At 40.3% G+C, this 26,782-nt stretch overlaps 1 protein-coding gene across 1 annotated transcript; it reads left to right on the top strand.

Annotated features, from left to right (window-relative positions):
• Window positions 1-13,325: 13,325 nt before the first annotated feature.
• Window positions 13,326-26,616, top strand: LOC309495560 (thioredoxin domain-containing protein 11-like; the record flags this gene model as incomplete). The annotated part of the gene is made up of 13 exons (XM_082165340.1): window positions 13,326-13,388; window positions 15,174-15,301; window positions 18,228-18,444; window positions 18,639-18,736; window positions 18,827-18,956; window positions 19,470-19,563; window positions 19,635-19,747; window positions 19,815-20,012; window positions 23,737-24,202; window positions 24,302-24,444; window positions 25,572-25,684; window positions 25,802-25,882; window positions 25,963-26,616. 13 exons carry the CDS (start codon window positions 13,326-13,328, stop codon window positions 26,162-26,164), a joined length of 2,046 nt encoding a protein of 681 aa, XP_082021466.1. The 3' UTR covers window positions 26,165-26,616.
• Between the last annotated feature and the right edge of the window lie 166 nt (window positions 26,617-26,782).

Below are 26,782 nucleotides of genomic sequence, written 5' to 3'. Positions count from 1 at the left end.
TTCACAGACAAAAACGAGACTATAACTAAATAAAACTAGTTTTGAATGACAAAAACCATGACGAAAATATATTGACATTTTCGTCAACGAATAAAAACTAGACAAAAATGTTAGATAGTGCCGATTTGGGAAGCGATCCGGTAGATGCGCACATTTGTACTGTGACGTGCTGATCTAACGTTACCCAGCGGCACACGGGGTGACATGCGCTGAATCCTGCATGTCTCATAAAACGTTAAAAAACTTAAACGTCTGGGAGAATGAGTAGAGCAGAATAAGAGAGACGACGCAAAAAAAGAGCTCTATTCGGTACGGTTTTCTATGCGCACACACCCGACCCGAAGCGTGCAGCCATGCACAGAGACACCTATACAGCGCGCGAGTACAGAATTGAGCTCTCTTTCGTGTCTGAGTGGACAAATACACACAACATTATGTCGAAATGTCCGTTTTGGAGAGTATTCACGTAAACTATGTTGGTTACGTCTTAAACAGTTTTGAGTGTATCTATGTGCATCAGTGCAATTGGATCCGCATGTCATTGGACATGATCCGATGTCTTAAAGTGACAGTGGGTAATAAACCTAATGCGGTCTGTGTCCTTAATATTGATCAAGCAACAAAAGAAAAAGAGAAAAGCATTCACTGCTCGTTAATAGCTTTAATAATGATTCATTATATTTAATTCATACAAATAAATATGTCTGCTGCTTGAAAGAATAAAGAATGATGATATTTTTGAGATATGTAGACACCAGTATTTATTTGTTATTTTTTAATCCAACCAACTCAAAAACGTTTTGAGCTGTATGTACTTTTATCTTATTTTTCGTATATGTAAAAAAAAAAAAAGAAAAAAAAAAAGATTTGTTCTGCATGAATACAAAAAAGCATTTAACTCCTGTTATTTTTTTATTAAATCTGTTTTTTTACCTGTTTACAGATAACTACTTTGAATGGAGCTAAATAAATATAATAATATATATCATAAACATTTTAATGGTGTTTTTATTATGTAACTAACAACTATAGATGATAATAACAAAGTACAGAAACAACATGTTTATTTTGGGACGGTTGACATTCACTTTAGGACGGTTCAAATCGTTTTTCAGGACGGTTCCAGGACGGAGGTGAAAAAAGTTAGTCTGGAGCCCTGAAATATACTGTAGAATATGACTATAATATCATACGCTGCTCATCTCTGCTCTTATCCTGCCTATAACCCTCACCTGCGGGTAAATATACTGTAGAATATGACTATAATATCATATACTGCTCATCTGTGCTCTTATCCTGCCTATAACCCTCACCTGCGGGTAAATATACTGTAGAATATGACTATAATATCATACACTGCTCATCTGTGCACTTATCCTGCCTATAACCCTCACCTGTGGGTAAATATACTGTAGAATATGACTATAATATCATACACTGCTCATCTGTGCTCTTATCCTGCCTATAACCCTCACCTGTGGGTAAATATACTGTAGAATATGACTATAATATCATACACTGCTCATCTGTGCTCTTATCCTGCCTATAACCCTCACCTGCGGGTAAATATACTGTAGAATATGACTATAATATCATACACTGCTCATCTGTGCTCTTATCCTGCCTATAACCCTCACCTGCGGGTAAATATACTGTAGAATATGACTATAATATCATACACTGCTCATCTGTGCTCTTATCCTGCCTATAACCCTCACCTGCGGGTAAATATACTGTAGAATATGACTATAATATCATACACTGCTCATCTGTGCTCTTATCCTGCCTATAACGCTCACCTGCGGGTAAATATACTGTAGAATATGACTATAATATCATATACTGCTCATCTGTGCTCTTATCCTGCCTATAACCCTCACCTGCGGGTAAATATACTGTAGAATATGACTATAATATCATACACTGCTCATCTGTGCTCTTATCCTGCCTATAACCCTCACCTGCGGGTAAATATACTGTAGAATATGACTATAATATCATACACTGCTCATCTGTGCTCTTATCCTGCCTATAACCCTCACCTGTGGGTAAATATACTGTAGAATATGACTATAATATCATACACTGCTCATCTGTGCTCTTATCCTGCCTATAACCCTCACCTGCGGGTAAATATACTGTAGAATATGACTATAATATCATATACTGCTCATCTGTGCTCTTATCCTGCCTATAACTCTCACCTGCGGGTAAATATACTGTAGAATATGACTATAATATCATACGCTGCTCATCTGTGCTCTTATCCTGCCTATAACCCTCACCTGCGGGTAAATATACTGTAGAATATGACTATAATATCATACGCTGCTCATCTGTGCTCTTATCCTGCCTATAACCCTCACCTGCGGGTAAATATACTGTAGAATATGACTATAATATCATATACTGCTCATCTGTGCTCTTATCCTGCCTATAACCCTCACCTGCGGGTAAATATACTGTAGAATATGACTATAATATCATATACTGCTCATCTGTGCTCTTATCCTGCCTATAACTCTCACCTGTGGGTAAATATACTGTAGAATATGACTATAATATCATATACTGCTCATCTGTGCTCTTATCCTGCCTATAACTCTCACCTGCGGGTAAATATACTGTAGAATATGACTATAATATCATACACTGCTCATCTGTGCTCTTATCCTGCCTATAACCCTCACCTGCGGGTAAATATACTGTAGAATATGACTATAATATCATATACTGCTCATCTGTGCTCTTATCCTGCCTATAACCCTCACCTGCGGGTAAATATACTGTAGAATATGACTATAATATCATACACTGCTCATCTGTGCTCTTATCCTGCCTATAACTCTCACCTGCGGGTAAATATACTGTAGAATATGACTATAATATCATACACTGCTCATCTGTGCTCTTATCCTGCCTATAACCCTCACCTGCGGGTAAATATACTGTAGAATATGACTATAATATCATACACTGCTCATCTGTGCTCTTATCCTGCCTATAACTCTCACCTGCGGGTAAATATACTGTAGAATATGACTATAATATCATATACTGCTCATCTGTGCTCTTATCCTGCCTATAACCCTCACCTGCGGGTAAATATACTGTAGAATATGACTATAATATCATACACTGCTCATCTGTGCTCTTATCCTGCCTATAACCCTCACCTGCGGGTAAATATACTGTAGAATATGACTATAATATCATACGCTGCTCATCTGTGCTCTTATCCTGCCTATAACCCTCACCTGCGGGTAAATATACTGTAGAATATGACTATAATATCATACGCTGCTCATCTGTGCTCTTATCCTGCCTATAACCCTCACCTGCGGGTAAATATACTGTAGAATATGACTATAATATCATACACTGCTCATCTGTGCTCTTATCCTGCCTATAACCCTCACCTGCGGGTAAATATACTGTAGAATATGACTATAATATCATACACTGCTCATCTGTGCTCTTATCCTGCCTATAACTCTCACCTGTGGGTAAATATACTGTAGAATATGACTATAATATCATACGCTGCTCATCTGTGCTCTTATCCTGCCTATAACCCTCACCTGCGGGTAAATATACTGTAGAATATGACTATAATATCATACACTGCTCATCTGTGCTCTTATCCTGCCTATAACCCTCACCTGTGGGTAAATATACTGTAGAATATGACTATAATATCATACGCTGCTCATCTGTGCTCTTATCCTGCCTATAACCCTCACCTGCGGGTAAATATACTGTAGAATATGACTATAATATCATACGCTGCTCATCTGTGCTCTTATCCTGCCTATAACCCTCACCTGCGGGTAAATATACTGTAGAATATGACTATAATATCATATACTGCTCATCTGTGCTCTTATCCTGCCTATAACCCTCACCTGCGGGTAAATATACTGTAGAATATGACTATAATATCATACACTGCTCATCTGTGCTCTTATCCTGCCTATAACCCTCACCTGCGGGTAAATATACTGTAGAATATGACTATAATATCATACACTGCTCATCTGTGCTCTTATCCTGCCTATAACCCTCACCTGCGGGTAAATATACTGTAGAATATGACTATAATATCATACACTGCTCATCTGTGCTCTTATCCTGCCTATAACCCTCACCTGCGGGTAAATATACTGTAGAATATGACTATAATATCATATACTGCTCATCTGTGCTCTTATCCTGCCTATAACTCTCACCTGTGGGTAAATATACTGTAGAATATGACTATAATATCATATACTGCTCACCTGTGCTCTTATCCTGCCTATAACCCTCACCTGCGGGTAAATATACTGTAGAATATGACTATAATATCATATACTGCTCATCTGTGCTCTTATCCTGCCTATAACCCTCACCTGTGGGTAAATATACTGTAGAATATGACTATAATATCATATACTGCTCATCTGTGCTCTTATCCTGCCTATAACCCTCACCTGCGGGTAAATATACTGTAGAATATGACTATAATATCATACGCTGCTCATCTGTGCTCTTATCCTGCCTATAACCCTCACCTGTGGGTAAATATACTGTAGAATATGACTATAATATCATATACTGCTCATCTGTGCTCTTATCCTGCCTATAACCCTCACCTGTGGGTAAATATACTGTAGAATATGACTATAATATCATATACTGCTCATCTGTGCTCTTATCCTGCCTATAACCCTCACCTGCGGGTAAATATACTGTAGAATATGACTATAATATCATATACTGCTCATCTGTGCTCTTATCCTGCCTATAACCCTCACCTGCGGGTAAATATACTGTAGAATATGACTATAATATCATATACTGCTCATCTGTGCTCTTATCCTGCCTATAACCCTCACCTGCGGGTAAATATACTGTAGAATATGACTATAATATCATATACTGCTCATCTGTGCTCTTATCCTGCCTATAACTCTCACCTGCGGGTAAATATACTGTAGAATATGACTATAATATCATATACTGCTCATCTGTGCTCTTATCCTGCCTATAACCCTCACCTGCGGGTAAATATACTGTAGAATATGACTATAATATCATATACTGCTCATCTGTGCTCTTATCCTGCCTATAACCCTCACCTGCGGGTAAATATACTGTAGAATATGACTATAATATCATATACTGCTCATCTGTGCTCTTATCCTGCCTATAACCCTCACCTGCGGGTAAATATACTGTAGAATATGACTATAATATCATATACTGCTCATCTGTGCTCTTATCCTGCCTATAACCCTCACCTGCGGGTAAATATACTGTAGAATATGACTATAATATCATATACTGCTCATCTGTGCTCTTATCCTGCCTATAACTCTCACCTGCGGGTAAATATACTGTAGAATATGACTATAATATCATACACTGCTCATCTGTGCTCTTATCCTGCCTATAACCCTCACCTGCGGGTAAATATACTGTAGAATATGACTATAATATCATACACTGCTCATCTGTGCTCTTATCCTGCCTATAACTCTCACCTGTGGGTAAATATACTGTAGAATATGACTATAATATCATACACTGCTCATCTGTGCTCTTATCCTGCCTATAACCCTCACCTGCGGGTAAATATACTGTAGAATATGACTATAATATCATACACTGCTCATCTGTGCTCTTATCCTGCCTATAACCCTCACCTGCGGGTAAATATACTGTAGAATATGACTATAATATCATACACTGCTCATCTGTGCTCTTATCCTGCCTATAACCCTCACCTGCGGGTAAATATACTGTAGAATATGACTATAATATCATACACTGCTCATCTGTGCTCTTATCCTGCCTATAACCCTCACCTGCGGGTAAATATACTGTAGAATATGACTATAATATCATACACTGCTCATCTGTGCTCTTATCCTGCCTATAACTCTCACCTGCGGGTAAATATACTGTAGAATATGACTATAATATCATATACTGCTCATCTGTGCTCTTATCCTGCCTATAACCCTCACCTGCGGGTAAATATACTGTAGAATATGACTATAATATCATACACTGCTCATCTGTGCTCTTATCCTGCCTATAACCCTCACCTGCGGGTAAATATACTGTAGAATATGACTATAATATCATACACTGCTCATCTGTGCTCTTATCCTGCCTATAACCCTCACCTGCGGGTAAATATACTGTAGAATATGACTATAATATCATATACTGCTCATCTGTGCTCTTATCCTGCCTATAACTCTCACCTGTGGGTAAATATACTGTAGAATATGACTATAATATCATACGCTGCTCATCTGTGCTCTTATCCTGCCTATAACCCTCACCTGTGGGTAAATATACTGTAGAATATGACTATAATATCATATACTGCTCATCTGTGCTCTTATCCTGCCTATAACCCTCACCTGTGGGTAAATATACTGTAGAATATGACTATAATATCATATACTGCTCATCTGTGCTCTTATCCTGCCTATAACCCTCACCTGCGGGTAAATATACTGTAGAATATGACTATAATATCATACACTGCTCATCTGTGCTCTTATCCTGCCTATAACCCTCACCTGCGGGTAAATATACTGTAGAATATGACTATAATATCATATACTGCTCATCTGTGCTCTTATCCTGCCTATAACCCTCACCTGCGGGTAAATATACTGTAGAATATGACTATAATATCATATACTGCTCACCTGTGCTCTTATCCTGCCTATAACTCTCACCTGCGGGTAAATATACTGTAGAATATGACTATAATATCATACGCTGCTCATCTGTGCACTTATCCTGCCTATAACCCTCACCTGTGGGTAAATATACTGTAGAATATGACTATAATATCATACGCTGCTCATCTGTGCACTTATCCTGCCTATAACCCTCACCTGTGGGTAAATATACTGTAGAATATGACTATAATATCATATACTGCTCATCTGTGCTCTTATCCTGCCTATAACCCTCACCTGCGGGTAAATATACTGTAGAATATGACTATAATATCATATACTGCTCATCTGTGCTCTTATCCTGCCTATAACCCTCACCTGCGGGTAAATATACTGTAGAATATGACTATAATATCATATACTGCTCATCTGTGCTCTTATCCTGCCTATAACCCTCACCTGTGGGTAAATATACTGTAGAATATGACTATAATATCATATACTGCTCATCTGTGCTCTTATCCTGCCTATAACCCTCACCTGTGGGTAAATATACTGTAGAATATGACTATAATATCATATACTGCTCATCTGTGCTCTTATCCTGCCTATAACCCTCACCTGTGGGTAAATATACTGTAGAATATGACTATAATATCATACACTGCTCATCTGTGCTCTTATCCTGCCTATAACCCTCACCTGCGGGTAAATATACTGTAGAATATGACTATAATATCATATACTGCTCATCTGTGCTCTTATCCTGCCTATAACTCTCACCTGCGGGTAAATATACTGTAGAATATGACTATAATATCATACACTGCTCATCTGTGCTCTTATCCTGCCTATAACTCTCACCTGCGGGTAAATATACTGTAGAATATGACTATAATATCATACACTGCTCATCTGTGCTCTTATCCTGCCTATAACCCTCACCTGCGGGTAAATATACTGTAGAATATGACTATAATATCATACACTGCTCATCTGTGCTCTTATCCTGCCTATAACCCTCACCTGCGGGTAAATATACTGTAGAATATGACTATAATATCATACACTGCTCATCTGTGCTCTTATCCTGCCTATAACCCTCACCTGCGGGTAAATATACTGTAGAATATGACTATAATATCATATACTGCTCATCTGTGCTCTTATCCTGCCTATAACTCTCACCTGCGGGTAAATATACTGTAGAATATGACTATAATATCATATACTGCTCACCTGTGCTCTTATCCTGCCTATAACCCTCACCTGCGGGTAAATATACTGTAGAATATGACTATAATATCATACGCTGCTCATCTGTGCTCTTATCCTGCCTATAACCCTCACCTGTGGGTAAATATACTGTAGAATATGACTATAATATCATACGCTGCTCATCTGTGCTCTTATCCTGCCTATAACCCTCACCTGCGGGTAAATATACTGTAGAATATGACTATAATATCATACGCTGCTCATCTGTGCTCTTATCCTGCCTATAACCCTCACCTGCGGGTAAATATACTGTAGAATATGACTATAATATCATATACTGCTCACCTGTGCTCTTATCCTGCCTATAACTCTCACCTGCGGGTAAATATACTGTAGAATATGACTATAATATCATACACTGCTCATCTGTGCTCTTATCCTGCCTATAACTCTCACCTGCGGGTAAATATACTGTAGAATATGACTATAATATCATACACTGCTCATCTGTGCACTTATCCTGCCTATAACCCTCACCTGTGGGTAAATATACTGTAGAATATGACTATAATATCATATACTGCTCATCTGTGCTCTTATCCTGCCTATAACTCTCACCTGTGGGTAAATATACTGTAGAATATGACTATAATATCATATACTGCTCATCTGTGCTCTTATCCTGCCTATAACCCTCACCTGTGGGTAAATATACTGTAGAATATGACTATAATATCATATACTGCTCACCTGTGCTCTTATCCTGCCTATAACCCTCACCTGCGGGTAAATATACTGTAGAATATGACTATAATATCATACACTGCTCATCTGTGCTCTTATCCTGCCTATAACTCTCACCTGCGGGTAAATATACTGTAGAATATGACTATAATATCATATACTGCTCATCTGTGCTCTTATCCTGCCTATAACCCTCACCTGTGGGTAAATATACTGTAGAATATGACTATAATATCATATACTGCTCACCTGTGCTCTTATCCTGCCTATAACCCTCACCTGCGGGTAAATATACTGTAGAATATGACTATAATATCATATACTGCTCATCTGTGCTCTTATCCTGCCTATAACCCTCACCTGCGGGTAAATATACTGTAGAATATGACTATAATATCATATACTGCTCATCTGTGCTCTTATCCTGCCTATAACCCTCACCTGTGGGTAAATATACTGTAGAATATGACTATAATATCATACACTGCTCATCTGTGCTCTTATCCTGCCTATAACCCTCACCTGCGGGTAAATATACTGTAGAATATGACTATAATATCATATACTGCTCATCTGTGCTCTTATCCTGCCTATAACCCTCACCTGCGGGTAAATATACTGTAGAATATGACTATAATATCATACACTGCTCATCTGTGCTCTTATCCTGCCTATAACCCTCACCTGCGGGTAAATATACTGTAGAATATGACTATAATATCATATACTGCTCATCTGTGCTCTTATCCTGCCTATAACTCTCACCTGCGGGTAAATATACTGTAGAATATGACTATAATATCATATACTGCTCATCTGTGCTCTTATCCTGCCTATAACCCTCACCTGTGGGTAAATATACTGTAGAATATGACTATAATATCATACACTGCTCATCTGTGCTCTTATCCTGCCTATAACCCTCACCTGCGGGTAAATATACTGTAGAATATGACTATAATATCATACACTGCTCATCTGTGCTCTTATCCTGCCTATAACCCTCACCTGCGGGTAAATATACTGTAGAATATGACTATAATATCATATACTGCTCATCTGTGCTCTTATCCTGCCTATAACCCTCACCTGCGGGTAAATATACTGTAGAATATGACTATAATATCATACACTGCTCATCTGTGCTCTTATCCTGCCTATAACCCTCACCTGTGGGTAAATATACTGTAGAATATGACTATAATATCATACACTGCTCATCTGTGCTCTTATCCTGCCTATAACCCTCACCTGTGGGTAAATATACTGTAGAATATGACTATAATATCATACACTGCTCATCTGTGCTCTTATCCTGCCTATAACCCTCACCTGCGGGTAAATATACTGTAGAATATGACTATAATATCATATACTGCTCATCTGTGCTCTTATCCTGCCTATAACCCTCACCTGCGGGTAAATATACTGTAGAATATGACTATAATATCATACGCTGCTCATCTGTGCTCTTATCCTGCCTATAACCCTCACCTGCGGGTAAATATACTGTAGAATATGACTATAATATCATATACTGCTCATCTGTGCTCTTATCCTGCCTATAACCCTCACCTGCGGGTAAATATACTGTAGAATATGACTATAATATCATACACTGCTCATCTGTGCTCTTATCCTGCCTATAACTCTCACCTGTGGGTAAATATACTGTAGAATATGACTATAATATCATACACTGCTCATCTGTGCTCTTATCCTGCCTATAACTCTCACCTGTGGGTAAATATACTGTAGAATATGACTATAATATCATACACTGCTCATCTGTGCTCTTATCCTGCCTATAACCCTCACCTGTGGGTAAATATACTGTAGAATATGACTATAATATCATACGCTGCTCATCTGTGCTCTTATCCTGCCTATAACTCTCACCTGTGGGTAAATATACTGTAGAATATGACTATAATATCATACACTGCTCATCTGTGCTCTTATCCTGCCTATAACTCTCACCTGCGGGTAAATATACTGTAGAATATGACTATAATATCATACACTGCTCATCTGTGCTCTTATCCTGCCTATAACTCTCACCTGTGGGTAAATATACTGTAGAATATGACTATAATATCATATACTGCTCATCTGTGCTCTTATCCTGCCTATAACCCTCACCTGCGGGTAAATATACTGTAGAATATGACTATAATATCATACGCTGCTCATCTGTGCACTTATCCTGCCTATAACCCTCACCTGCGGGTAAATATACTGTAGAATATGACTATAATATCATACGCTGCTCATCTGTGCTCTTATCCTGCCTATAACCCTCACCTGCGGGTAAATATACTGTAGAATATGACTATAATATCATACACTGCTCATCTGTGCTCTTATCCTGCCTATAACTCTCACCTGCGGGTAAATATACTGTAGAATATGACTATAATATCATACGCTGCTCATCTGTGCTCTTATCCTGCCTATAACCCTCACCTGTGGGTAAATATACTGTAGAATATGACTATAATATCATACGCTGCTCATCTGTGCACTTATCCTGCCTATAACCCTCACCTGTGGGTAAATATACTGTAGAATATGACTATAATATCATACGCTGCTCATCTGTGCTCTTATCCTGCCTATAACCCTCACCTGTGGGTAAATATACTGTAGAATATGACTATAATATCATACACTGCTCATCTGTGCTCTTATCCTGCCTATAACCCTCACCTGTGGGTAAATATACTGTAGAATATGACTATAATATCATACGCTGCTCATCTGTGCACTTATCCTGCCTATAACCCTCACCTGTGGGTAAATATACTGTAGAATATGACTATAATATCATACGCTGCTCATCTGTGCTCTTATCCTGCCTATAACCCTCACCTGCGGGTAAATATACTGTAGAATATGACTATAATATCATACGCTGCTCATCTGTGCACTTATCCTGCCTATAACCCTCACCTGCGGGTAAATATACTGTAGAATATGACTATAATATCATATACTGCTCATCTGTGCTCTTATCCTGCCTATAACCCTCACCTGTGGGTAAATATACTGTAGAATATGACTATAATATCATACGCTGCTCATCTGTGCTCTTATCCTGCCTATAACTCTCACCTGTGGGTAAATATACTGTAGAATATGACTATAATATCATATACTGCTCATCTGTGCTCTTATCCTGCCTATAACCCTCACCTGTGGGTAAATATACTGTAGAATATGACTATAATATCATACGCTGCTCATCTGTGCTCTTATCCTGCCTATAACTCTCACCTGTGGGTAAATATACTGTAGAATATGACTATAATATCATATACTGCTCATCTGTGCTCTTATCCTGCCTATAACCCTCACCTGCGGGTAAATATACTGTAGAATATGACTATAATATCATACGCTGCTCATCTGTGCTCTTATCCTGCCTATAACCCTCACCTGTGGGTAAATATACTGTAGAATATGACTATAATATCATACGCTGCTCATCTGTGCTCTTATCCTGCCTATAACTCTCACCTGTGGGTAAATATACTGTAGAATATGACTATAATATCATATACTGCTCATCTGTGCTCTTATCCTGCCTATAACTCTCACCTGCGGGTAAATATACTGTAGAATATGACTATAATATCATATACTGCTCATCTGTGCTCTTATCCTGCCTATAACCCTCACCTGTGGGTAAATATACTGTAGAATATGACTATAATATCATACACTGCTCATCTGTGCTCTTATCCTGCCTATAACCCTCACCTGCGGGTAAATATACTGTAGAATATGACTATAATATCATACACTGCTCATCTGTGCTCTTATCCTGCCTATAACCCTCACCTGTGGGTAAATATACTGTAGAATATGACTATAATATCATACGCTGCTCATCTGTGCACTTATCCTGCCTATAACCCTCACCTGTGGGTAAATATACTGTAGAATATGACTATAATATCATACGCTGCTCATCTGTGCTCTTATCCTGCCTATAACCCTCACCTGTGGGTAAATATACTGTAGAATATGACTATAATATCATACACTGCTCATCTGTGCTCTTATCCTGCCTATAACCCTCACCTGCGGGTAAATATACTGTAGAATATGACTATAATATCATACACTGCTCATCTGTGCTCTTATCCTGCCTATAACCCTCACCTGCGGGTAAATATACTGTAGAATATGACTATAATATCATACGCTGCTCATCTGTGCTCTTATCCTGCCTATAACCCTCACCTGCGGGTAAATATACTGTAGAATATGACTATAATATCATACACTGCTCATCTGTGCACTTATCCTGCCTATAACCCTCACCTGCGGGTAAATATACTGTAGAATATGACTATAATATCATACACTGCTCATCTGTGCACTTATCCTGCCTATAACCCTCACCTGCGGGTAAATATACTGTAGAATATGACTATAATATCATACACTGCTCATCTGTGCTCTTATCCTGCCTATAACCCTCACCTGCGGGTAAATATACTGTAGAATATGACTATAATATCATACACTGCTCATCTGTGCTCTTATCCTGCCTATAACCCTCACCTGCGGGTAAATATACTGTAGAATATGACTATAATATCATACGCTGCTCATCTGTGCTCTTATCCTGCCTATAACCCTCACCTGCGGGTAAATATACTGTAGAATATGACTATAATATCATACGCTGCTCATCTGTGCACTTATCCTGCCTATAACCCTCACCTGCGGGTAAATATACTGTAGAATATGACTATAATATCATATACTGCTCATCTGTGCTCTTATCCTGCCTATAACCCTCACCTGCGGGTAAATATACTGTAGAATATGACTATAATATCATATACTGCTCATCTGTGCTCTTATCCTGCCTATAACCCTCAACTGCGGGTAAATATACTGTAGAATATGACTATAATATCATATACTGCTCATCTGTGCTCTTATCCTGCCTATAACCCTCACCTGTGGGTAAATATACTGTAGAATATGACTATAATATCATACGCTGCTCATCTGTGCTCTTATCCTGCCTATAACCCTCACCTGCGGGTAAATATACTGTAGAATATGACTATAATATCATATACTGCTCATCTGTGCTCTTATCCTGCCTATAACCCTCACCTGCGGGTAAATATACTGTAGAATATGACTATAATATCATACACTGCTCATCTGTGCTCTTATCCTGCCTATAACCCTCACCTGCGGGTAAATATACTGTAGAATATGACTATAATATCATACACTGCTCATCTGTGCTCTTATCCTGCCTATAACCCTCACCTGCGGGTAAATATACTGTAGAATATGACTATAATATCATACGCTGCTCATCTGTGCTCTTATCCTGCCTATAACCCTCACCTGTGGGTAAATATACTGTAGAATATGACTATAATATCATATACTGCTCATCTGTGCTCTTATCCTGCCTATAACTCTCACCTGCGGGTAAATATACTGTAGAATATGACTATAATATCATACGCTGCTCATCTGTGCTCTTATCCTGCCTATAACCCTCACCTGCGGGTAAATATACTGTAGAATATGACTATAATATCATATACTGCTCACCTGTGCTTAGGGATGGGCGATATGATATGATAATGGGCGATATTATATGATAATTTCAGGTATTTATTGCGATAACGATACACATGACGATAAATTATTTTCTTCTGTAAAATATCAGATTATGTTATGTTTAAATTGTGTTGTGTTTTGTTTAGGCTAATTCCATTTTTCTTTATTTAAATTTCCTTTTTTATTCTTTATTAAAATTTCGTTTTTCTTTATTTAAATTTCTTTTTTTTCTTTATTTAAATTTCCTTTTTTATTTATTTATATTTAGTTTTTCTTTATTTAAAATTCGTTTTTCTTTTTTTTAATTTCCTTTTTTTCTTTATTTAAATTTCGTTTTTTTTTCTTTATTTAAATTTCGTTTTTTTTATTTAAATTTCGTTTTTATTTATTTAAATTTCGTTTTTTTATTTATTTAAATTTCGTTTTTATTTATTTAAATCTACCCTTTACTGTGTCAGTAATTTGTTAGTCAGAAAAATATTAGACTACATTTTTAAAAGTATTGCTTAAGTTAACAGACCTGTGTGTGTGTGTGTGTGTGTGTGTGTGTGTGTGTGTGTTTTATATCACTAGTGCAGGGTCCGTTCTCGGAGCATATAAGCCCTGCTCGCGTGAGGTGGGCAGCAGACACACTCGGTCTCTCTCGCGCACTGTCGCTCGCTCGCGCAGTTCGTTTCGCTTTTGTCCGGCGCCTCATATGCCGCTTCCTGCTCGCGCTGTTCGGTAGTTTCTGCAAACTTTGCATATTATGGTAGTTTGCTGCTCATCTGATTTTCTGTAACCAAACCAGTTCCAAATTGTGGAGGTAGCTCCTCACTTAACAACAAGCTTCTCAGCCTCACGTCCGCCTTCCGCCATGCTTGTTTTCACTCCGCACGTGAACAGTGAATCGGGCACGCACAAAACTACGTCATCAACTAGACTTATCGTTATTATCGCGAGGAGACAAATTTTTATCGTGGGGAGAATTTTCGGCGGTATATCGCAAACGATAAGACATCGCCCATCCCTACCTGTGCTCTTATCCTGCCTATAACGCTCACCTGCGGGTAAATATACTGTAGAATATGACTATAATATCATACACTGCTCATCTGTGCTCTTATCCTGCCTATAACGCTCACCTGCGGGTAAATATACTGTAGAATATGACTATAATATCATACACTGCTCATCTGTGCTCTTATCCTGCCTATAACCCTCACCTGCGGGTAAATATACTGTAGAATATTACTATAATATCATATACTGCTCATCTGTGCTCTTATCCTGCCTATAACTCTCACCTGCGGGTAAATACACTGTAAAACAACATATATACTGTAATATGTGCAATATAGACGTGTATATGATGTTCACTGTACAGTGTGTGCAGAATTATTAGGCACGTTGATTTTCTGATCATTTTCTGATTTTTTTTTTTTTTTTTTTAAGCACATTTGACCAATTCCAAACCACATTAATCTTAATAACTACTATTAATTTTGTAATTAATAATTTATAAGTGATGTATAATTGTTGATGAAGGCTGGAAATTAAAAACGCCTTATATTCAGGTGTGCATTATTATTAGGCACGTTTTCTTTGACAGATAAAATAAACCAAAAAAGAGATTAAACTCAAACCGTGTGCTAACTAACTTACACGCGACGCGCGATAAAAGCCTCTTCTCCATGTTGATCAAGTGTGTGTGTGTGTGTCTAACCAGCCGCGACGGCGACTCTAGTGTAGAAGCGGTTTCTGGTTTTCTGCGACGTCGCGCTGGAACAGCAAACAGTGTGGCGATGATAATCTCAGGTGCTGTTTATGTGCTTTATTTAATATTAAAAGCGTGTCATGTGACTCTGAACATTTAGTGCTCCAGCTTTGTAGCTGTAAAAGCAACAATGGATTCTTTTTTTCTTTTTTTCTTAACAATAACACAACAGTGGTACTAGTATCTCATAACAGTACATCAAAACATTATCTTACAACCGATGGATATACATGTTCATACATATGCATTTAAAATAACAAAAAGAGAAATAATAGTTCTTATACAACAGCGCATATCTGAGTAAATAAAAAAACACAGACATTTTATAGAGAAAAAAAAATTAAAGACCAGCTTTACAGTTCAGAAGACATACGTTTGGAGACCATGCAAAACTCTTTCCAGGAATCTCTTGAATAATTTTGTGGATCTTCTTCCAGTAACCTTTAATCAACACAATCCCAAAACACACGTGTCACCCGCACCGGTGTCTGCCCTGCATGTGAAACACAGTTGAGAAGAACTGGGGAACATTTCATGAAGGCGAGCTGGAGTTAGATAAGTCCTGTGAATACTCTATAATCTTGTTGTTGGTCGAGATTGAAACCCCTTTAGGGAAAACACAGATTACCACTCCTCGTGATCCTGACCCTAAGTCCTTTTCCCACATCACCCTCAAAGAGGCAGAAGATGAAGGACAAACAATATAACTCAGAGATCTTCTTCTTTAGTGTAAATGAGGAGGAAAGCTGCTTTTCCATTTCCGTTAGATCAAATCGTATATTGCCTTCTTTTAAGTGTGACTCTGAAAAGTACCGTAGTTGAAGACATTTATAAAATCTTCACTGGGAATGATAAATTCCTGCCTTAACGACTGAGATGACCTCAGCTGACCATTATCAGATCAATGCCCAAACTCCAGCACTCGTCTCAGCCTCCGGGTCAGAAGACCAGTGTTCTGCACGGGTGTGGAGATCAGGACTGAGAGACGGCTTATTAGCACTAGCTAGATATCTCTTAGCATCCTCACCAAAAGAGTATCAGTCACAGTGAAAATATCAGTCAGAGATAATTTTTTTTGTATATTATGAATAAATGGCAGAGGGCATTACAGTCTAGGAAAGCATCTTGAAGATTCAGTCCCAGTCCAGCGTGAATCAGATCTGTTCAGAAACCAACTTACACATGTTTAACGCGTGCAGAGCAAACATATGAAACCCCACCTAAGTCTTTTAGTTTCATCAAAACTAAAGTTTGAGTCTGGGTTTTTTATGATTCCAATATACCTTGAAACCGAAGAATTAATCTTTAAAAAATAATCCGTATTTATAGCAAGTTCTGGAACAGAAAGTTCAGTCTCGGAAGAATATTCACTCTTATAACATTAATCCTGCCAGAAGAAGAATCTGGAAGCGGCGACCGATCTGATCGGTTTTGGTTAATTTGTGTAATTAGCTGGGGATAGTTGGCTTTAGACAGAGTTTCTAAATCACGTGTGATACTGATTCCCAAATATTCGTGTTGTTTAAAGCGTCCGCCGTCTCCCTCACTATGAGGACGTGAACACAGGAGCATATCCAGAGCTGCTCTGAGAGACCTGAACCAGCATTTCATCTTATTTACAAGAATCATCGTCAAACTCACAGGAGTTTAGTGCGACCTGTCAAAATAAAAGTTCGGTTTAGCCTAAAGACATATGTTACTATTGTACAATAGAATGTAGCCAACTTAAAGTTATCACAACAACAACAATAACATTTATTTAAACGTTATTTAGGAAATAATATAGTTTTTTGTCTGTGTCCTAGTTCAGTAAACCTCAGATCTGCAGACAAACTAAAGTTCTTACATTTCATCCGATTGCATTAATATATGTGTATTAAATCAAGACAAACTATATCAGACAACCCAGAATTTCTTAGGAAATAAAATACATTTCAGAAGACTCTATTATCTTATAATTATCATCTTAAAATAATAATGAATAAATTAAGAATAAAAATAAGTTACGTTTTTTTTAATTCAATTGATTAGAAATGTTTTTGATTATAAAAATGGGAATTATTTTGCCCTAAGTTAAATCCCACATTCACTCCAGTCTTCAGTGTCACATGATCCTTCAGAAATCACTCTAATATGATGATTTGATGCTCAAGAGACATTTATGATTATCAATACAACCACTGACTCTCTGTGTGTGTGTGTGTGTGTGTGTGTGTCAGCCGGGAGAAGGCAGTGGTGGCGCTGGCGCGGGCTCCGGGCCGCTTCTTCCCCGCGGACGGGCCGGTGCTGGACCTGTTCCTGGGTCAGCTGGAGGAGGCGCATGTCCTGCGGGAGGAGGCGGATGTGTCGGTGGTGTTCTACTACGCCCCCTGGTGCGCTCACTGCCTCACTGCACGACGGGTCCTCCAGCAGGTGGCGCTGCGGCTCACGGCACAGGTGCGTACTGGGAACTCTACTGTGTTGAATTATCACCTGTGAGTTTCTCACATATGTCTTTCATTGCGTAACAGTCAGTAATGAAGAACAGAAGAATATGCTGCAGTTTCCTGTGTGTGATGATGCGTGTCCTGTGTGTGATGATGCGTGTCCTGTGTGTCCTGTGTGTGATGATGCGTGTCCTGTGTGTGCAGGTGCAGTTTGTGGCCGTGAACTGCTGGTGGCATCAGGGCAGATGCAGGAAGCAGAAGAGCTTCTTCCAGTATCCAGTCATTCATCTCTACTACTGGAGGTAAACACACACTTACAGTGACTGAGCAGGTGTTCAGCATCATGAACACACATAATGACTGTGTGTGTGTGTGTGTGTGTGTGTGTGGAGGTTCGGTCCGATCGAGTACAGAGGTCCGGTTCAGTCTGAGTATCTGGAGAGCTTCATTCTGAGGGTTTCTACTCCACTAACATACTTGCCCACCAGCAGAGCCCTGCACACCTTCCTCACACACCAGCAGGTACACACACACACACACATACACTCCTGCCCACCAGCAGAGCCCTGCACACCTTCCTCACACACCAGCAGGTACACACACACACACACACTCCTGCCCACCAGCAGAGCCCTGCACACCTTCCTCACACACCAGCAGGTACACACACACACACACACACACACACACACACACACACACACTCCTGCCTACCAGCAGAGCCCTGCACACCTTCCTCACACACCAGCAGGTACACACACATACTCTTGCACACTCACACATACTCTCTTGCACACACACACTCTTGCACACACGCTCTCACACACTCACATATGCTCTCACACACACACTCACATATACTCTCACACACGCTATCAGTAACCGGTATCGGCTGGTCACTCGTATAAAAATATTGGAAATTGGAATCAGCCAAGAAAACTGCAAATGGTGCATCTCTAATAAAGAAATAACTATAATACTTTCTCATTGTGATGTCTGTGTGTGTGTGTGTGTGTGTGTGTGTGTGTGCTCCAGCAGGGTGTGGTGGGTTATTTCCAGTTTAATTCGTCTCCTCAGCCGGCCGGTTACATCAGCTTCCTGTTATCAGCTCTGCACGCGCTCAGACGAGGTACTGTCCCCATCACACACACATCACTGATGCTCAACCTGACTCTGACACGCTGCCTTCTCATTGGCCAGATCATCAGGGGGCGGTGCGCTTCGCTGTGGTGACCAATCAGGCGGTGGCAGAGGGCATGTCACTCAGGGAGGATGAAAGTGTGTATTTACACCGGCGTTTGAACAGCTCGCTGGTGAGTTCATGATCACACACACTCGTTCTGATGACACACTCAGTGAAATGACTGTTTCTGAATGCAGGTGTTCCCACGAGCGCAGAGGAACCTCACCGCTCAGGCCGTCTGTGATTGGGTGTTTGAGAACAGAGAGAGTGTCGTCCACTGGATCCAGCCAACGGGAGCCAAGAGTTACTCGCTGGAGGCGGAGCTACAGAAAGGCCCCGCCCTCCTCACCTTCCTCCCACACAATCCCCTCTCAGCCAATCAGCTGCTCAACCAGGTACACTCAGCTAACACTATAACGCCATAATAAATGTTTTTCAGGTTTGAATGGTGTATCGTTTTTATAATTTAACTATTTTTTTTACAAATATGTATATTTTCTTAAAGTTCAGGAAATTATGGATACCCACACTTGTGTAAATTATTATTTTATTTTTTATTGTAAATTTTATTATGAGAGTTTCTCATTATTATCAGAAACTAAGACATTATCATGAAAAACAAAGTCATTATTACGAGATAGCAAGTTCTCGTTCAAACATTAGTTTCTCACTATGGGAATCGCCTCAGGCGTGACCAATCCTGGAAGCACCAGTTATATCACATCTGTCAGTTGACCGACCAATTAATGACAGTGATGCGTAAGTCCCGCCTCCCTAATACACAGTGCCTATAGAAAGTCTTCATACCCTGCGAAATCTCCACCTTTTGTCACATCACACCCTGGAAACTGAGCGATTGGTCTGGATTTAAGGGAAAATGGATTCTGCCGAGTACATCCAAATGTTTGAGTAGACCTGCGTGAAAAGAACAGCGTAACGGCTTCAGGATAGGATTACACGGATTGAAGGTGAATGTCCTTGAGTGGCCGAGTCAGAGCGCTGACTTCAATCCCATAGAGAGTCTGTGGATGGTCTTGAAGAGAGCAGTCCATCACCGCTCACCACCGAATTTGACTGAACTTGAGCAATTCTGAAGGGTCTGCAAAGCTAGTGCAGTCAAACCAAGATTTACTCAGACTCCTTCAACATTTCTCACATTATCACAGTTTATTCGCTATGGTTGAGAAAATGGTAATAAATATGAGCAGAACTCAGTTGATATTTGACTGGTTTTGTCCGTCCTTCTGTTAGACTGTCTCACACATGAATTATGTTGAATTATGTTGAATATCTGTCAGCTGTTAAATTTAACTACACAATTGGATAATACCAGTTTAGCTCAACCAATCACCAAGCAATGCTTCATTGTGTTCAGTCTGTGTGTAAAAAGAGCATTAGCAATTAAAGAAAACACACTTCAGCAAAACATGATCAGCTCAAAGTGTCCCAATCAGTTTTGGATCCAAATGTTTATAAATGTCACTGGTAGTCATTGTATCAAGAATATTTGGGTATAATGTGTCACAGTTTGCTGTATTTTGCTCTCCTCAATTACATAAATGAACTATAGTGTCCTGCACACACTAGTGAAACAATATAGAAAATTATATCTGGTGTCTGAATAATGTGTGGTTTGACTGTAATTAAAGCATAAAGTGTCTCTATAAAGTATTAAATCTGGGGACTGATGACTTTTACAACCCTGTTATTTTAGTTTTTTTAATTTTTAACAATTCTCCAGAATATTTTAAAATGTTATTTTTACTTTGATGATTAACTTTTTTTACAACTCATTAATTAATACGCATCGGACACAGTGTGCAAGTTTTCTGTGAGTGAAGATTTTTTTTAGGATGACGAATAGAAAAATACGCAAATGAAAATTACCTTCAGACAGGCTGTGCTCCCTAACCCCGAGTGCTGCCCGCACCACTCTCAGATCCCGTTAAGGGTTGCAGAGATCCGGGTACGAGTCGCGGCCGTGACTAAAGGAGACCCGAGTCTCTCCTCGCCTCCTGTGGAGATGAATGAGGCTACTCCTCAGCCCCGGTGCAGATGCGGAGAGTTGATGGATGAGATCTCTCCTGAACTACTTCCCTCTTTTAATCAGATCCGTTGGCAAGGGCCAAAGATGATGAGGCGATTGCTCGTCCTTTGGAGGAAGATGGCAGTGCCATGGGTTATTTCCCCTTCCCCAATCCAGGACCTCATTGAGATTTATAGGAGAGCAGCTGCTAGACTCTTATCCATTACTCGACTCTTGTCGGATATTTAGAGGAAGATGAAGAGGATGCTGTCCTGCCTCCTAATCTGTCTTCTAGACCTGGCAGTCTCCCTTCCCCAATCCAGGACCTCATTGAGATGTGCTAAACTCTTATCGACTGGCCATCTCAGCAAGAAGACCAGGGTGAAGAGAGGGGTTATGTGACGGGAAGAGGGTGCAATCGCACACTTCCCCTGTGATTCTGGGGCGAACCCTTCTCACATAAAGTGTGTGTTAAAGGTTTCTCCAAGCTGGACGTTCACAATATGGAGGAGTTGGGAATGTCCAACCCCATGGTTGAATTGTCGGTGACATGTCGCCTCCTCCACAATCACGGGACAGCTCTATCCTCCTTTACTGCCGGGACAGACAGTCCCAACTTCCACCAACTCTAGAAAGAGTAAGGAAATCACAGTCACACTGATAGTCCTGAACTGGTAAATTGTGTCTGATGGGATTATCCAGCCCTGGCCTCTCCCGCTGTGAAGGGATCTCTCTCACAAGCCTTCAAGGGTCAGTGGGACTCTTTAGAACGAGAGAGCGGCTTCAGAATGATCTGCATTTGACCAGACATGGAGTATGTTTGAGCAATGGTGCACACACAGACACATTCTTCCTTTTTTCTGTCCTGTTGCTGATGTGTTGCTTTCTGCAAGAACTTTTAGATAAGTGCAGAGCCTTCTATCATCATGGCTGATCTTGCCGCAGTTTCTGCGTGCCCTGTGGGGATTGACAGGAATACCATAGGTCAACACCCGCTCGTGTGCAGGGCGTTCGAACAGGGTTTCAAAGCCACTGATTCCACCGTGGGATCTGTCCTTGGTCCTTAATGCACTCCGTTCCCTTTTGAGCCTGTATATTATACTGATTTAAAGTCCCCCTGTATTCAATAATTTCATCCCTTAAAACTCATCTTTGATCACCAAAATGACATATTTAGGCTTTAATCTTTAAATAAAATTCTTCATGCCTTAAAATTGCTTGAATGTAACTCCACACCCTTGCCTCATTTAATATGCGCGGCTCTATGAATATGCGAATGAGCCCCGTCTCCACTCACTCACTCAGCTCAGAGATCCACTGGTTGACGATCACACATTGATCTGATTGGTTAAGGTAGTTTGTGACGTCAGAAACACCAGCGATTTCAAAGCGTGTTTTTGAGACTGTCTTTGGTTCACTGCAGTTTTAAGGAGGAAATACTCAGCAATGGTGTCGACTTATGAATTTACACATGGTTTGTCTTAAAGCACATTAAAAACACCACATAGACAAACAACTTTTAAAAGCTGGATTTTCACCACAGGGGAACTTTAAGGCTCTTTTCACTGAAGACTGCTTTATTATTGGCTCTTAGTGAACTTCATGCTTTGACGGTTCATAACTCCGGTATGCTATTCACTCTGGAATCGAGACTCTCTCAAAACTAATCCTAAGTAAGCAAGTCAGCTCTCGCCTGCAAACATGTGGATCTACTGGCTTTCCATCCGCCCTTCCAGCGGCTTCATTGCTCGTGTCCTGTCCGGGAACTTAACTGCGATAGAGGTGATAGTCCAAAATCTCCACCGGTGGACAGATTTATCCCGGTATATCACCCGCCCCTAGTTCCCTGGAGGGGAACTACTGATCTAGATGTTTCTGAATGCATAAATGCGTCAAACCCTGCCTATAGAACTAAAACCTAAAGAACACCAACTAAAACATGAACTCAACTCGAACTTCATCGGCTGCCTCATAAGCACTGATTTGTCCTTCATGAAGTTCGCTTGCAGTGTTTGTTGTTGTTCTAGCAGATGTTTGTCAGAGAAGTGTTAGTGTGTGAGGATCACTTGAGCGCTGTGTTCTGTGTGTGTCAGGTGACTGATGTGGCGTTGCGTTATCACTCCTGTGACTTTGAGGACGGTGTGTCTTCTGTCCCACGCTGCTGTCGGTCCCTGCTGGCGTCCGGCGCTGAAGCGAGTGTGTGTGAGCTGTGTGGCTCTCACTGCTGGACTCTGGGTGTGTGTGTGAAGCACGTCCAGCTCTCCAGCGCCCCCTGCAGGAGCGTCCAGGGCTCGTACAGTCCGTTCAGTCAGATCAGTGTGTGTTGCAGGAGCGTCCCGAGGCCCATCCCTGGCTCCATCCCTGGCTCCATCCCTGACTCCATCACTGGCCTTCAGTGCCGAACCAACAACACGCTGCGCTTCTACATGCTGGACGCCGCACTGCACTGGACGCTGGCACAGAGACTCGGGGCGACCAATCACAGCGGCCGGCCCTTCATCACCATCATCAACCTCAGAGACGAGACACACTACGTGCTCAAGCACACTGACTCGCTGGGTAAAAACACTGAACATACACACACACACACACACACACACACACACACGTCACACTGCACCAGTAATAATTGCTGTTCTCTCTGTGTCTGTGGAGCAGAAGATTTCATCCAGAACTTCAGTGTCTCCTTCAGTCCTTTACACAGACATCTGGTGGGACAGAAACAACATCAGCACACTCAGTCCCTCATACAGGAAGTGACATCAGACAGCTTCCTGGACACCGTCATGGACTCCCAGAGGGTGAGATCAGCTCTTCTTGTAAATGCTTTTATTAAGTTAAAGAGAGTTACAGGGTATATATAGCACACAATCAGCCTGATACAGCAGAGTAAATGAATTATTTAGAATAAAGGTCCGTTCACACCAAGAACGATGACTATATTAGCGTTCACACCAAGAACGATGACTATATTAGCGTTCACACCAAGAGCGATGACTATAATAGCGTTCACACCAAGAACGATGACTATACTAGCGTCCACACCAAGAACGATGACTATATTAGCGTTCACACCAAGAACGATGACTATACTAGCGTCCACACCAAGAACGATGACTAAAATAGCGTCCACACCAAGAACGATGACTATATTAGCGTTCACACCAAGAACGATGACTATAATAGCGTTCACACCAAGAACGATGACTATAATAGCGTTCACACCAAGAACGATGACTAAATTAGCGTTCACACCAAGAACGATGACTATATTAGCGTCCACACCAAGAACGATGACTAAATTAGTGTGATGACTACACTAGCGTTCACACCAAGAACGATGACTATGTTCACACCAAGAACGATGACTATATTAGCGTTCACACCAAGAACGATGACTATATTAGCGTCCACACCAAGAACGATGACTATATTAGCGTCCACACCAAGAACGATGACTATATTAGCGTTCACACCAAGAACGATGACTATATTAGCGTTCACACCAAGAACGATGACTATATTAGCGTTCACACCAAGAACGATGACTACACTAGCGTTCACACCAAGAACGATGACTATGTTCACACCAAGAACGATGACTATATTAGCGTTCACACCAAGAACGATGACTATATTAGCGTCCACACCAAGAACGATGACTATATTAGCGTCCACACCAAGAACGATGACTATATTAGCGTTCACACCAAGAACGATGACTATATTAGCGTTCACACCAAGAACGATGACTATATTAGCGTCCACACCAAGAACGATGACTACATTAGCGTCCACACCAAGAACGATGACTACACTAGCGTTCACACCAAGAACGATGACTACACTAGCGTTCACACCAAGAACGATGACTATAATAGCGTTCACACCAAGAACAATAACTGTGATCTTCTCTCTGTCTCATCAGGACGTGCTGCTGTTGTATTATTCGACCTGGTGTGGCTTCTGCTCGCTTCTCAATCACGTGTTTCTTCAACTGGCCCGTCTGTTCCGGGGAAACGGCGCCCTCACGGTGGCCAGGTGTGGAACTGCACCTGCAAACACTTCACATTAGCTTCGCATGACCATATATTCAGCGCTTACAGTTCCTCCGCAGTAATAATCATGTTAGTTTATTACTGTTCTTGTTGTTTTCAGAGTGAATGTTGGTCGTAATGATCTGCCCTGGGAGTTTATGGTGGATCATCTGCCCTCCGTGCTGCTCTTCCCCCGACACAGGTTCAAAAACCCCACCATAAAGTGTAAAACTCTTTTCCGTACAGTGTAAATATTCTCGCACACGTTACTGTCTCCCGCAGGAAGCAGATGAGTGTCAAGTTTCCAGAAAACACGCCCATGACGGTTCCCAACCTGCTGCGGTTCGTTCTGCAGCACACTAGCCATGCCCCCTGGGAGGAGTCAGACAGTGGGGCGGAGTCAGCACCCCTGCTGGGGGCGGAGCTTCATAGACTGCTGCGGGAAGTGTCAGGAAGACATGAAGGGAAGTGCGAAGCTTCCTGATGAGTGACAGACCGAGATCATGGCAGAATCTCACAAAACCGCTCAAGAACACGTCCAGCTCATATTTCATGTTCTGGTGATTAATAATGACAGTCATTGACTGTAATGACAATTACAGACGTGAGCGATCAATGAAGATGTTCCTCTGATTCTCATTTGGACTTTATGAGGGTTTAAAGAGAAAGAAAGAAGTATTTCTGTTGGTTTTGCTGAAATTGTCTATTTTTTCATGATCACTTAAGTATGGCACCTGGTGCAGTATTCAGGGATTTCTTGATTTGAAGGGCTAAATTAAAGTTTATGGTGTTAAATGTGATCATCACTGACTCTGTTTTTTTTGTTGTTTTTTTGTATCATTTGGTTTCTCTTTACATTTGTGTAAATTGTACTTGATCACTAAAGTCAATTTATTATCAGTTAATTAACATGCAAATAAATTACTTTCTATTTAATGATAAATTAAATGTAATTATATTTACATTCTATGCATGTTTTAAAAAATATTAAGTCTAACAATAAAACGTAAAATGTTAATGTAAGGTATTGTTAATAAGGAAACAAAACCAGAACAAGGTTAACATTTAGTTTTAGGTTTTAAAAAGCTGTAATAATTTAAAT

Source organism: Leuciscus leuciscus (assembly GCF_965113295.1).
Source record: "Leuciscus leuciscus genome assembly, chromosome: 3".
In the NCBI taxonomy this organism is placed as follows: Eukaryota; Metazoa; Chordata; class Actinopteri; order Cypriniformes; family Leuciscidae; genus Leuciscus; species Leuciscus leuciscus.
This window is presented reverse-complemented; position numbering and strand designations above follow the sequence as displayed.